The sequence below is a fragment of the Equus quagga genome, chromosome 12 (assembly GCF_021613505.1).
Source record: "Equus quagga isolate Etosha38 chromosome 12, UCLA_HA_Equagga_1.0, whole genome shotgun sequence".
Lineage (NCBI taxonomy): Eukaryota > Metazoa > Chordata > Mammalia > Perissodactyla > Equidae > Equus > Equus quagga.
Window position 1 is genome coordinate 62924851 of NC_060278.1, and position 13948 is coordinate 62938798.

Below are 13948 nucleotides of genomic sequence, written 5' to 3' on the forward strand. Positions count from 1 at the left end.
GAAAACAGCCTAAGACGAGGCGAGGAGAGACCTGGGTTTACATTTCAGGGCACACTGGTTGTGTGATTGCAGGCAAGTCACTGCGCTCCTCGAAGCCTCAGTTTCTTTGGCTAGAAAATAGGAATAAAATGGCCTTTTCAAGGTTACAGCCAGGTGACGCCTAGTCTACGACAGGAGCTCCCCAACACAACAGCAGTCACAGGCCAGAAGCTTCTTCCTGGAGGGCGAGACTGTCTCCCAAACCTCCAGAGCTCTGGCTGCATAGCGAAGGTGCCCGGGGCGTCCTTGGTGAGGAAGGAATGGGCTCTTTGGGCGAAATCCCACTGTTTCGTTGGATACGATCAATTGGTGCCGTGTGGCTGCTAAACTCCTCCCTCTGCTGGGGCCACCGGAGGACCCTCAGGGGCCCGTGCAAGCTGGTCACAGGGACAAGCTCCTCCAGTTCCTCGACTCTGCCCTGTGAGCCGCGAGGCCATGAGGACCAGGACAGTCTCCTGTGCACAGTGGAGGCAAGCCTTTCCTAGGCTCATGCTTGAAAGCCTGCGCGTCAGGCAGACGGGAGCGGGTAGAAGTCCCTGTGAAGGCCACCAGGGCCACTTGGGGGGCTTTACGCACATCACACTGTGTCACCCACACACCTTGCTGATAGAGCAAGAAGAACCTTGTAAGAAAAGTGTTACCTTCAAATGCCACAACCACACACAAGGGGGAGAGGCACACGTCCCAGAGGCACCAAAATGAGACAGCTCGTCACAAGCTCCCCCACTGAGCAGATGAGGGAGTGAAACCACCTCTGTCACCTGAATGGTCATTTCTCTTTCTCGCTCCTCGTTTCACTGACGCACAAGCACAGCTGACCCATGGAGTCAGATGTGCAGGGCGCTCGCTGTGCACCAGGCACCCCTCCCCGTGCAGAGGACGGTCACTCATCACTCCCCTTGTTCATATGAGGAACCTGCAGGGCTCCATCCACCCAGGGTCACAGCAAAAGTGCACAGAGACAGGACTGCAGCTCCTCCATGCCTGCTCAGGCCCAGCTGTCTGCCGGTGAGGGAGAATGAGGAAGGGGGCCAGCACCCCCCTCTGCACTCCCACCAGGAGCACCACCAAGAGTGGGGAGCGGGGGGGCAGGACACCAGCTTCTCAGCAATGCACAGCTCCGGCTATCCTTAAGGGGACACTTCTGGGTGACAAAAGATTCAAGAAGGTGAACAGCCAGCTGAGCTCTTAAAAGGGAGCCTCCAGCACACACCGCTCCCCATGGGGGTGGGAAGCCCCTCCCCTGCTGTGGCCTGGGGTCCTCGGGGGCCGGGTCTCCTCAAAAGTTCTGATTAATAAACCAGAGAGACAGTTTTGCGTCCATAAAAACACGGTCAGAAACCCATGCCTCTGTCCAGCCACCAGCCTGATCAGTGCTGTAGACCACCCGCCAGAGGTCTGCCCAGCCGACCGTGAGCCATGCCGCCTGCAGTCAGGTTTTGAGCTCGGGGCCCTGTCCCCCTGGGTAGGCTCCTTTCTGCTGCGCCAACACAGCTCCAAAGCCATTCACGAGCCCTCTCTCAAAACGTCCCTCTGTCTCACCAACCACAGGCACAGAGACTCGACTTGAGTGGGACAGACTCGGATAAAGGAAGCAGAGCAGGGTGAGGGCAGCACAGAGGAATCTAGCCCGCAGCTGCAGGCACACATAGTTAGGTGCTGCGGCACCATGCCCCCACATCACAAAGAGCAAGACCATTTCTTTAAAGGTACCCTTCTTCTCTCAAGAAAGGACATCCCCAAAGATGCATCTTCTAGATTTCTACCAGCTCAGGTGAAATAGGAGGGTCTCAGCTCCCCCATGATCATGACCACAGCCTCAGCTAGAGGCAGCCTCACATCCACCACAGCCCTCAGCCAGGGCCCCGGAACTGCTGCCCTGCTTGCCGAGGAGCCGCAGCGCGGGGCTTGGGCACCACCGGCAGGACCTACTTGATCTTCTCGTCCGTGAGCTGCTCCAGGGCAGAGTGGCAGTCATCCATCTCTTTCACAAACTCCAGGTTCCTCTTCTCGGCTCTCTCCAGGTCCTGCCTCGCCTTGTCTCGCTCCCTCGTCACCTGCTCCACTTGCCCCCTGCCACAGGAAGGAGACAGGGTCAAATGGGGACATCTGCTCTGGGCCCAGTGAGCCCCATGCCTGCATGAAGGATAAAAAGAGCTGGCATTAACTGGGTGCTGAGCATGGGCCTGCACTGGGCTCCGGCCTCACTGCCACCATCAACCTCCTCCTAAGGCGGTCTCTACAATTACTATGTGCCTTTTACAGAGGCACATCTGAGGCTAAATGATTTGCCAAGGAAAGTTTCTAAGAAGTCCTGAACCCAGGAAGGCTGAGCCTAGAGCCTTGCAGTGGGCTGCACCTTCAGCCGGCCCCAGAACAGGGGAGAATTTATCTGTGTAGCCTCTTGTCTCCAGCTGGGCCTAGGCTCCAGGGATCCCCAACACCTAATCCGGGAATGGACATGTGACGCGGAGAAGGCCACCCATTATCCTGCCTGGTCACAGCACTGCCCCCTGCAGCCTGGCATCCAAGTGAGTGCAAGGTCACCCACTTGAACACGGAGCCACCCAGAGCAGAAGGGAATTCCGTGTTCACGGCCGTGGCTCCATCTGGTCTCCCCAGGTACCGCCTGAAGCTCTGTGCAAATCACCTCTGGTCCTGCGAGTCTGGTGACTGTTTCCCCGACTAAAGGAGCACCAAGCTTTGCTCCCTCCCCCTCCCGAGGCACAGTCTTTCTCTGGTCCTACTGCAGAGTTGCCTGAGGTCAGAAGGCTCATCCGTCAGTACCTAACGAGATGCGGTCTTGAAGATGGAGACTGATTTGTGCCAAGCCGTTCTGCAGCTTTGGAACATCAATGAAAACACAATCAATCTTTATGTCAATCTGTTGCGCAGACGGATGGCCTGAATAGTCAGCTAAACCAACGCAGAACTAATTAAAACGGGACTGTGTTCTTGGGCCAACTGTCACATGGTGCTCTGGACCATGTTTGAAAAACACTTCTTTCTCCTCTCTTGCCAGTCGAGCCTAGGAGCTCTCTGGCTGCTCCTGGAAGCATGCCCTGGCCTACTCGAGGGTTTCTGCCTCACACGGGCAAGGCCCAGCATCAGCAGGATGAGTTTTAAAGCCAAATCCTTCTCTTTGGAACCTTGCTAAAAGGAGCTAAGTGAGGACCCGACATAGATTTCTAAGCTCCCCATCAAGTGTGGGGGAAGGCCAGTGACCCTTAAATTCTGTGGCCATAAAAACCACCCTTAAATTCTGTGGCCATAAAAACCTGAGCAGCAGCCACTGAACTTCTGCTGGGTCCTCAAGGCCCCACTCCAACCACACACGTGGATGGCGCTCATGGCACTGGGAGGCCTCATCCTCCTCTCACCACTCAGCTCTCGTTCCTTGTCCCACCACGAGCGCCTGCTGAAGGCAGCCCAGTGGGAAAGGTGGTGCCAAGCCCCTCGTCCCTCCCCGGCACTGGCCGTTTGGGGTGGATTAGGCCAGGGTGCCTCATTTCCTCAGACTCTCCTCCAGGCCAGCCTGGCCAGTGAAAACCTTCGCCCACCCCTACCACATGGGTAAGAGACATGGGGCTCTTACTGGCAGAAGCTCAGCTCCTGGCGGTAGCAGGCCAAGGCTGCCTGCTGAGTGACACCACCGACCAACATGAGCTCATTCTCAAGGGCCCAGGTCAGCTCTGAAAGGTTCACCTTCTCGTCCACGTTGAAGTCGAGGCTCTGAAACAGCAAGACCCAGAGGGCAGGACAGTATGAACAGCTTCTCCAAACACTTGCTAGCTCTCCTAAGGACGGTCCAGGCCCAGACCCACGCTGTCTTACAGGAAGCACCTGTCACTTCTCTATCTGCAAAGTCTCTACCTCTCAGACGTGCCCCACGACACATACACAGCCCATCCCTGTCAACACTGAGGTCCCTCTCATCCCTGTCAATGCTGAGGTCCCCCTAGCCCTGTCAACATCAAGGTCCCCCATCCCTATCAACACCCAGGTACCCCCATCCGTGCCTCGGGGATAGGTGTAAGCCAGGCTGGACAGGGTCCTCCTCTCTGGATGAAGTAAAAGACACGAAGGAGGTTTTCCTCAAGCAGAGGGCAGGATGGGCCAGACGAGAGGCCAGAAGAGGGAAGCCTCCTGTGAAATCAGTCGATGTACAGAGCACGTGGCCTTGGTGAGCTGCGCAAGGACACCTGACCTGAGGCCAGTGCCACCAGGAAGTGAGCGAGGGACAGCAGGGTGAGGGTCCTGACAACAGCCTGCAGCACCAAGCCCTTGGTGCTAACGTCCTTCTCCCTGACTGCCCACGCAGCTGAGCCCCTGACGACCCCTCTGCTTAGAGCCATTTTGAGTCAGTATTTTGCCATTTCAAACTAAGAGAATCCTGACTAATCTGTCTCTGTGAAATGCATGGATGGACGGGTGGTTCTGCTGGTGGAAAATGACCTATCAGAGAGAGATGAGCCGCAGCCAAGCAGTCCAGAGAGGGGAGCATTCTTTTCCCCTCAAGATTTTGAAAAGAAAAGAACAATTTATGTTATACATATTATACCACAATAAAAAAAAAATAGAACAAAGTACATCCACGTGCCCCTCTGCTAACTGATCAGTAACTCATACTTTGTCACGCTTACTTTTTTAGCACTGGGTATTCTTGACCTGTTTCCTTCTATGACGTCTAAAATTATAAACAGTCACACACAAGCCCAAGCGCAGGCACCACATCAGGGCCTGCAGAGAGAGAGGACGGCAGGCAGCTCCAGGTGGGAAGGAGGTGTGCTCCCTTTTTTTAACTTATAAAATAGAGGCTAGAATTTCCACTGCTTCTCTACTGCTCAAGTGCTTCTGAAGAGAAATGACGTGAAAGGTGGAGCACGTGGCACAATCTGGAAATCGCGAGCTGCTATGACACAGGTGCAAACTTCCCAGCAATGCTATCACCAGGGGTGCAAAGAAATGACAGAAACAGGCCACAGCAGCAGCTTCCTGAGCAAGAAGAAAGGAGTCATCCCAAACTGCAAGGCGTGGGTGGGGGCCAGCCTCCAAGATGAGCCTGGGGGCTCCTCGCCCCCTGGCATTCACATCTCTGTACTCCCCTCCGACACTGAACAGCGCTAACCGGCGTAACCCACAGGGTACTGAGGAAGTAACAGTGTGTGACTGCCCAGATAGGGCGTGGAAGACCTGTGGCCTCCTCCTTGCTCTCTTGGATCTTCCTCTAGGGAAGCCAGCTGCCATGTTGTGAGGATACTCAAGCAGCCCTGGGAGAGGCCCACGCGGCAAGGAATGGAGGCCTCCCACCTCTGGCGAACATCAACTTGCCATCCTGGAAGCGGAGGCTTGGCCTCAGTCAGGCCTTCCGAAGACTGCATGTGGCTGACACCTCATGGGAGACCCCGGCTAGGACCACCCAGTTGTGCAGCTCTCAAATTCCTGACCCACAGCAATTGCATGAGATGAGAAACGTTGATTATTTTCAGGCACAACTTAGTGATAATCTGTTGAGGAGGGACAGACAACGGACTCAGGGCCTCCTCACAGAGCAGCAGCAGCTGGAACAGCGCTCTTTCGGGCACTCTGAGGTTCAGGAAGAAGCACTCTGAAGGAGCCAGGTTCTCGAGAAGCTGGATGCATGATGCCAGCACATCCAGGCCAAAGGCTTGCCCAGCTGGGCACTTCCTTCCCAAGGGAAACAACCTTTTTAGGTCAGCAGCTTGCAGTCTTGACTGCCAGTGTCACAGGTAAGCACTTAATGACAGCAGTGCAGGCAGGAAGAGTCCCGCTGTGTGTGCCAGGACACCCCAACCGCCTGCCCGGCTCACTGGTGGCACCTGCCCGGCTCGCTGGTGCACCCACCCACCCGAACGCCTGCTCTGGCTGTGTGCCCTCAGGCAGCCACCCATCTGTCAGGTGAGACTAAACACCTTCAGCGCTGTGTGAGCATTAAAGTCACACTTGAGAGGTCCTCGCTCAGTGCCGAGCTGCTGAGAGCAGCTCAGTAAACGTCGCTGCCGTTCAATAAAATGGAATCAAATCCTGAATGCAACTGGTAAATCATAAATTGGTATACAAATGGAAATAATCTCCGATAGCAGGAAAGTGATGAAAAGAGCAAGCTCTGAAACGTCAGAAGCGAGGTGGAGACTCACCGACGGTCAGACTGTGATGGCAGCCAGCACACCTCCAAACGCAGGGAACCGGGAGCAGCATTTCAGGGACAACCCCCAAACCGGGAGCCCCTCTGGCTCTTTGCCCTCCATCTGGGGGAAATTTTTGGCAATCCTGGCTCAGCCTCTGGCTCTCAGAACAGCCTGAATGGCCAGATGTCCACATCTGGCCTTGCCATCCAGCCTCTGTCCAGGCCCAGACTTGGCAACGGCTGAGTTTAGGCCAAGGGGGTCTGGCCCAAGGAGTCAGGGAGACTGTCATAAGGGCTGTGTTTGCACTCCTTTGCGGACTAACGACATTTTTGGAGGCAACATGACAGAACTTATCAAGAGTTAAAATGTGTAACTTCAGGAATCTACCCTCAGAGAAACACCAGCACAGAAGCAGGAGGACGTACGTATATTACAGATGCCGAGATTTGTAAGACAAAAAAATTGGAAAAAATCTGCACGTCCAACAATAGGAAAAAGTAAACATAAATTAGCAAGATATACAGTATGATAGGATATTTGCAAAAGAATTTTTTTAATTGGAATGTCTAAATACCTACTTCTTTTCTGTGCCAGGGAAGAGATGTGCAGGACGCCCACTAAGGCATTAGCTACCCCACCCCTGGAGGCCAGGAGCAAAGGGACAAAAGGCTTTCTTGTTTACTTTATAGATTTCTGCATATTTGACCTTTTTTTACAACAGGAAATGAAATTTGGAAATGAAAATAATCAGTCTAGCTCGCTACACTTCCCCCAGGATTCTTCCCTCACCCGCGGCCAGCCGGCCCCTGGACACACCTGACTTTGCCACCCCACCCAGGGCAGAGCTCCCCCCAAACCCCAAGGGGCTGACGCTGCGCCCTGGGGGAGGGACAGCTGGCTCTGGGAGAGGCCAGGCTCCCGGAGGCTCCCGTGGGAGGCACGGGGCAGCAGGGGTCGCTGTGCAGGGAGGAGAGCTCAGCTGCTGGCAGGCGGCTCTGGGCAGAACTCTGTTCACCATGGAGCCCGTCCTCAACAAAACAGTAATGCTCACACCTTGGGGACAGCGACACAGAGTAAGATGTCTCCACTACAGGGAAGGGGATGTCCCTCCCTCGTCTGTGGGCCTCACCTCCCTCATCCAGGTAAAGAGAACATCTCCAGAGGCCAACGTGCACTGTGGCGACATCTAAGATACTGGACCTACCTTCAAGCAGGTCTGCTTCAGACTACTGTTGTCTCTGCTTTTTATTAATTATTTTCTTAAGTTAAAATTTCCTATAATTTAATAGCAAAACAATAAAGAAGAAAGTGATTCCACCTGGCCCTACCTACATGGGGCTCTCTGCCCAGAGTGCATGACCTGTGTCTGTGGGGTACTCCGTCCAGCCTCTTCTGTGGGCAGCTGGCCCTGGGTCCCCTGCCCGGCCCCACACCGCCAGGACGTCTCCCGCAGGGGCAGCCATGAGCAACCAGTTCCAAACCTGCAAGACCTCCCTGCCGTTCTGAATCCCCTCCTGGGCCCACAGGGCGATGAGCTGCTCGGGAAAGGCGAAGCCGCTGCCGTCATCCACGCTGCAGAAGAGGCGCAGGCCTGAGCACACGGACACGAGGGACGACGGAGTGGTGGCCTGGCAGCTGCCCTCCTCGGGGCCCTGCACGTGGGGAATGGGAAGACGCCCATGAGCACACAGGCCCCCTGAGGCCACGTCTGCCCATCTGTAATGTTTTCTGACCTTGCCAGCCTGTGCTCGGCCCTTTGGTGTCTCTACGAGGCCTGACAGCAACAACCCACATGGTTACTGCTGGCTCCGTTTCCCAGACCAGGAAACAAGGCTGGCACTGTTACAGGACTTGCCTGAGAACGCACGGCTCTGCAGGTGGCAGAGTGGGGATTTGAACCTGGGGCTCCTAACACCCAGCCCAGCATGGTCTCCTACCACCCACCCAAGGCCTCGTGCATGGATTGTGTCCCAGCGCCCACGTGGCCTGACTGGTCAGCACGTGTTGCTTAGTGGGAGACACAAAGAATAGGGTTTTAACATCTCGCCCCGGAATTAGCAACAGTGTGAGCCTGGCCTCACAAAGGAAGAGCCCAAGAAAGTGTGTCCCAGTGGTAGGAAATTCAATCTGTAGAAAGAAACCCAAGACAGGCTTGAAAAAAAGAAGTGGGATGGCCCAAGCAAAGTCACACATTTCCACAGGACTCGGAAACATGCAGCTCATGGCTGAAAGTCTCGTAGTTTTAAGATGAAGGCAAAAAAATCCCTGGGCCAGACAGCTGAGCTGTCAGGCTTAGGGGGGATAAGGATCTGCAGGGCAAGATTCCTCTCCTTGCTGTGTTTCCTGCCCAGGCAGGGCCCGTCAGAACAAGCATCTGCTGTCTGGGGCCACAGAACTGAGGAGCGAAAGCCCCTTCCTTCAGGCCTCCAGGGCTCCTGTCACACCTGCAGAGCCACCCTCCTCATGGGCACCAGTGTCTCCTTGCTCTTCCCAAAGACCCCCAGCCTGTCCTGTTGCCTGAAACACCTCCCCCAACACTTCCACGGCTGGCTCTCCCTCAGGGCTCTGCTCAGATGGCACTCCACGAACCAGTTCACTCACCTCCTCAAACAGGTGCTCACTGGCGCGCGTGCCAGTGATGCAAGGTCCACAGGCAGTGGCTGCACGCCCTGTCCATTCTCAGCAGGGTCCCTGCCTCTCCATAAACAGTTACTGTAGGACTGGGTGCTCACTAAGCTCTGCAGGGTGCTTTGCAACCCTCCAAGGCAGGCGTTTCACCCCTTTTACAGAAGGGAAGAAGGCAGCTCAGGAAGACTAGGTAACATGGCCATGGCCACCGTGGAGCAGCTCAAACATCCGAATGCACCCGGACCATGGCCACCTCCTTCCCACGACCTCCTCTCCAACGACCGGGAGCTGGAGGACAGGTGCTGCCACTCTGGTCCCCACAGCAGTAGGCCGCCTGCTCCCGACAAGCACAGGGGCGGGGCTGGGGCACGCCTCCATCTGCGGCACATGTCCGAGGGCCAGCACTACCATGCCACGCCACGCCACAGAGTCCACATGCACAGGATGCGACCCCCCACCCCGCAGTCATGTCACCTTCTGTCACCTTCTGGGCAGGGAGGGGTTGTTCTGAGGGCCACCTGCCTCTGCCCAGAGACGGGGTCTTGCCCGGCCTCCTTCCTGCAACCCACGGCTCACGACCCTCTCTAGCTGAGCCTCTGTATCAGGACACAGGAAAAGAGGCGGCTCCCTGTCACAGAAGGCGTCCTCCCTCCACCAGCTCTGAGCATGACTCAGTGGGATCTCACTGTGGCATCTGACGGTGCGCAGCCTGATACCTTCCCTCAGCGCTCCTGGTTTCTTCTTTACCTGTTCTCGTTGACCGAAAATTCAGAAACCTAACTCTCAGACATCCCCAGCCCCGCAGAGAACAATGCGACTGTTCCTGCACCGCAGCGCACCAGCTGCGGGATCAGCTCCGTCAGCAAAGAAGCGTCAGCGAGACTCCACAAAGCAACCGTGCCTGTGGCGGGAGAGGGAGGTTGTACTGTCGTGGGATTGAGAAAAGTCAAACGCTATGCCAACAGTCACTGAACAAAATCACAATTTAAATAACCGCCTAACATCTGGTCTCCTCCAACTGCAGAGACCTGGTGTGTGTATGACAGGGAAAATTCAGGAATATGGGACGGGGAGAGGCCAGGTTAAGGAGTACTTGGAGGGCTAATTCTTGGGAAGGGACGGAAGCCTTCACTGACTGCTCTCACCACACCACGATGCGGAGGAGACATGAGGAACCACCATGGAATCCTCATAAAACCCCTATGAGGTGTGTCCATTTGTTACAGATGACGGGCCTGAGGCTCAGAGAAGGTGAGTAACTCACCCAGTGACACACAGCTAGGGAGGAGCAATGTCAGATCAGTTCCAAGCTATGTGTAGTTCTAGAGTCTAAGTCACATGGCCTCCCACTTACACACGTGTATGTACACGCCTGGACCAACTCCTGGGCAGCTCACTGTGGTGACACAGGCAGAGAGATCAGGCCTATGAAATGTGCTGAAGGCCAGAGGGTGACAGCAGCTACTGCTGTGGCTCAAGATTTAACTGTCCCATTTTACCTGGAACTGAGACCAGGATCTGCTCGGTTTGACAGGAGTGGAAGGTTCCAGAAGTGAAGTGGGCCCATAATTGAACAGACCAAGCTGGAATTCCTCAAGACTCACTCTGCCGTCTCCATCTTGATCCAGTTTGTGAAACAGGTCTTCGAGTTCCTGAACAAAGGCCACCACAGCTCTGCTCAGACGCTCCAGCCACAAGGAGCTACATGCCAGCACCGCCACCCAGGCCCGCGGACACCCCTCGCTCCCTCCCTCCCTCCCCAGGTAGGGCAGGCTGCTGGCCCTTATCCAAACGCAAACTGTCTGGGTCACAGCTGTCCTCCCCCAGCTCTGGCTTCTAAAGCTACATGCCCGGCCAGCTTCCATCCAGATGTGAACAGCACCACCTGAACTTCCTAAACCCCACACACCCAGGCAGAGCCTGCTGCGCGGGCCCGGGCAGGGCTGTGGGGAGAAGATGTCCAGAAAAGCATGGCCGGGGCCGCAGGCAGCTGAGGGTCTAGCAAGAGTGGCAGGGCTGAGAGTAACTTTAGCAGGTGGGGCCTGCCCCCACCACTGCCTGCCCCTCGGCCAACAGGAGGAAAGAGGGATGAAACAGCTGTTGGGGAGTGCAAGCACTCTCCGAGGGCATCTTATTTGGGCTGGGAGGTAGAACTGGGCCATGCAGGAAGGGGAAAGGGCATTCCAGGCAGAGAAAGGATCCCGAATGAAGGTGCTCAGTAGCTGGCAAGGCCGGGGCCACGCGTGGTCAGAAAAGGACCTGTGACTTGGGCACTTGGGAGTCATCAAAGGATTTCAGACCAGAAGTGATACAACTGAATGTGTTCTGAAGGGTGTAGGGATTTTCCAGACCCAACACCAACCATGACCATTGCAAAGAACAAGCCATTCAGGGTGGTCTGTCCCGGCCCCTGTCTTACCGCCTCCTCAAGTCCCTGGAGCCCAATGCTCTGGCAGACCAGAGCCAGCTCCTGCTCGTTGAGGTGGCCGCTGCTGCCGACACCTAGCTCTTCCCAGATGCTCCGGACCTGGCTCTCGGGGGTGTCAAAGGAGGGGCTGCAGGACTTCCGAGAGCTCCCAAAGACCTCAGAACCCCAGGCTGGCAGCTGGCCTGAAGCAGGGGGAGTGACAGGTAAATGCAGTGCTCCAGGTGAGAGCGCTCAGGGGAACCACACCAATGCCAGTAACTTACTCTGAAACCAGACGGAGTGATGGATGGATGCGGGGGATGCATGAGCATCAAAGCATCAAAAGTGGAACCCAGGTGGCGGGTACATGGTGCTCACAGTACAGTTCTTTCAACTGCATTCTATGCAAATTTTCATACTAAGATGTCAAGGGGAAATCTCTGCTCCAGATGGGGAAAGCATTTTCTGAAGAAAACCTACCAAAGTCACACTATTCAAAGTACATAAAAGAGGGCTGCAGTACTTGTCTCTACAATAAAAAGATCAGGTTTTTTTAAAAATAATTTTTATGAGCTTTTCAAACCTACCCAAAGTATAGAGCCCCATCCAGGGAGCACCCTTGCACTGTCACTCAGGCTGGGCGATGATCGGCACTTTGCCCCCCTGGCTTCATCTATCCCCTTTTCGTTATTGCTGAAGCATTTGAAAGCAAATCCTGGATCTCAAGTTTTCACCCCCACATATTTAGTACGTATTTCTGAAAAATACAGACATTTTCTTATAAAACCACAATACTACTATCACACCTAACAAACCAACAGTCATTTTCCAACTGTCTCAAAAAGTCTTCCTGCAGCTGATTTGTTTGAATCAGCATCAAAAGAGAGCCCCCAGTGGCCTCCGTGGCCACTTCCCCTAGGTCTTCCAATCACGAGCCACTCTCCTGCCCCAGCCAGCACCGCCGTGGCTAAGACACCGACCAACTGTTCCGCAGAATGCTTCCCCATCCCGGATCTGCTTGTCTGCCTCCTCGTGCTGTCACTTAACTTGTTCCTCTATCCCTAATATTTCCCGTAAATTTGAAATTCCTCAAAGGCTAGTTTCAATCCAGGCTCAGTTTTTTCTTTTTACTTTTTCTTTTGGCAAATACACTGCACAGGTGGGGCTGTGTACTCCATACCCCCTTATATCAGGAGGCACGGGTGACTTGGAGATGCAAAGACTCATCAGTGGGTTTGCCTGACAGATGGCCAGCTTTCATAACTTTTCTACTTTAGCCAGTTGACTTACTGATATTTCTGAAGCTCTGCCAGAGAGACAGCCGTGGAAGAGGACAGGCGTGGGGGCTACCTGTGCGGAGCAATCCACCATGAGCCATGCTTCACACTAGATGCCCCTCTACGTTCAGTCCACACTGCCCACTCGACAGAGCTTAAAGAGGCCCTTCCCCCTGACTCAAACCTTGGACAACTCTGGTTCTACATCAGTGGTCTGGACCTTCTGGGAGATGAACTGCCTTGGCGTCAACTTCTTTGATAACCCGACTAATAATCAGAAAGCCACTTTCCCCACCAACCCCAGGGAAAGCCAGGCCTCCACACTCACAAACACCACCATGGGTTGCGTTGAAGAAAATGCGAGGAAAGGCCTGGGCAGGAAAGGGCCACCTCTGAGATCCCTTCCAGCTTCAAGTGGGTATTTTAATTCCATTAAAAGTATAATTAAGTAAATTTCATTTGCTTAGAAATGAAATTCCTAAGTAAAAATGCAAAAGCAATTCTGATTTTGGGATTTATTTCCCAGGGCTGGCAGAATAGGTAAATAAATCCTTTGAGGTTTGACGTGATCATGATGACTGTCGGTTCCAACCTGAAAAGGTTCTATTCGAGGCTGGGAAGATGCTGACCTGGTCTCCAGGCAGAGGGCACCGAGACCACTGTGGGAAGAGCCTCCCCCAGGAGCCTTCCTTTCCCCAGCCTAGACTCTTAGTGCAGGGAAAGTAAAGCGTGATCGTGGCTGCTCTTCCTGAAACAAGGGGTCTGTCTGCTTTGCCTGGCAGCACAGGCAGATACTCGGGTCAGCCCCCTGACGTCCAATGAGGTAAACTGTGAGCAATGGCCCTAGTGCTCGAGGACCACCATCCACAGGGTGCTCAGTCCCACCTGCTGAACTTTCACTTCAGCAGAAGTTCAAGGGCAGTCCCGAACCCCCATCTCCAAGCCAAACTTCTGCACTGTCTGCCCTATGAAAACCTTGTGTGGGAGGCATCTGTAAGGCATCCACAGACTCACGTGCTGACGCACTGCAATTTGCTTAAGTACACCCGCTGCTGACTACTGGGGATACTGTAAGGCTCGTGAGGACCGGGGCCCCATCTTACACGCTGTCTGGGGCACAGATAGGGCCCTGGTGGGTGCCAAGGCTGCTGGCCCACAGCAGGGGGGAGGCTGCACCCAGGCCAGGCACATTAGGGTGGGCCCTGGAAGCAATGGGTCTGAGACCCCAGGGCCTTGCCTGCCAGCTGGGGTCACATTGGTCCTCAGAGACTGTGAATTGTGGCAGAACCATCCTGCTGTCTTAGCCAGCAGACTCTCCCCGACGGTCTGACCCCAGGGTCAGGGGATGCAGAGGACCAAGTGACGCCCTCACAGCTTGGACCACAGCTGGAGAAGGGGCCCACGGCACACTTCCCAGGCAGCGACACTTGGCTGGCTCACTGTGTGAA

At 54.8% G+C, this 13948-nt stretch overlaps 1 protein-coding gene across 9 annotated transcripts in view; it reads right to left on the bottom strand.

The window, feature by feature from the left end:
- Window positions 1-13948, bottom strand: part of NINL (ninein like) — a 133883-nt gene that overhangs the window by 54577 nt on the left and 65358 nt on the right. For all 9 annotated transcript variants that reach the window (XR_006891054.1, XM_046678534.1, XM_046678533.1 and 6 more), the window contains 5 exons: window positions 11236-11426; window positions 10316-10468; window positions 7670-7840; window positions 3635-3771; window positions 1972-2112 (listed from right to left, as the gene is read on the bottom strand). Coding sequence is in view for 8 of the 9 variants with exons in the window: in XM_046678534.1 (XP_046534490.1) it covers window positions 1972-2112; window positions 3635-3771; window positions 7670-7840; window positions 10316-10468; window positions 11236-11426 (793 nt within the window). In the remaining variant the exon portion in view is untranslated. The remainder of the gene's footprint in view (window positions 1-1971; window positions 2113-3634; window positions 3772-7669; window positions 7841-10315; window positions 10469-11235; window positions 11427-13948) is intronic.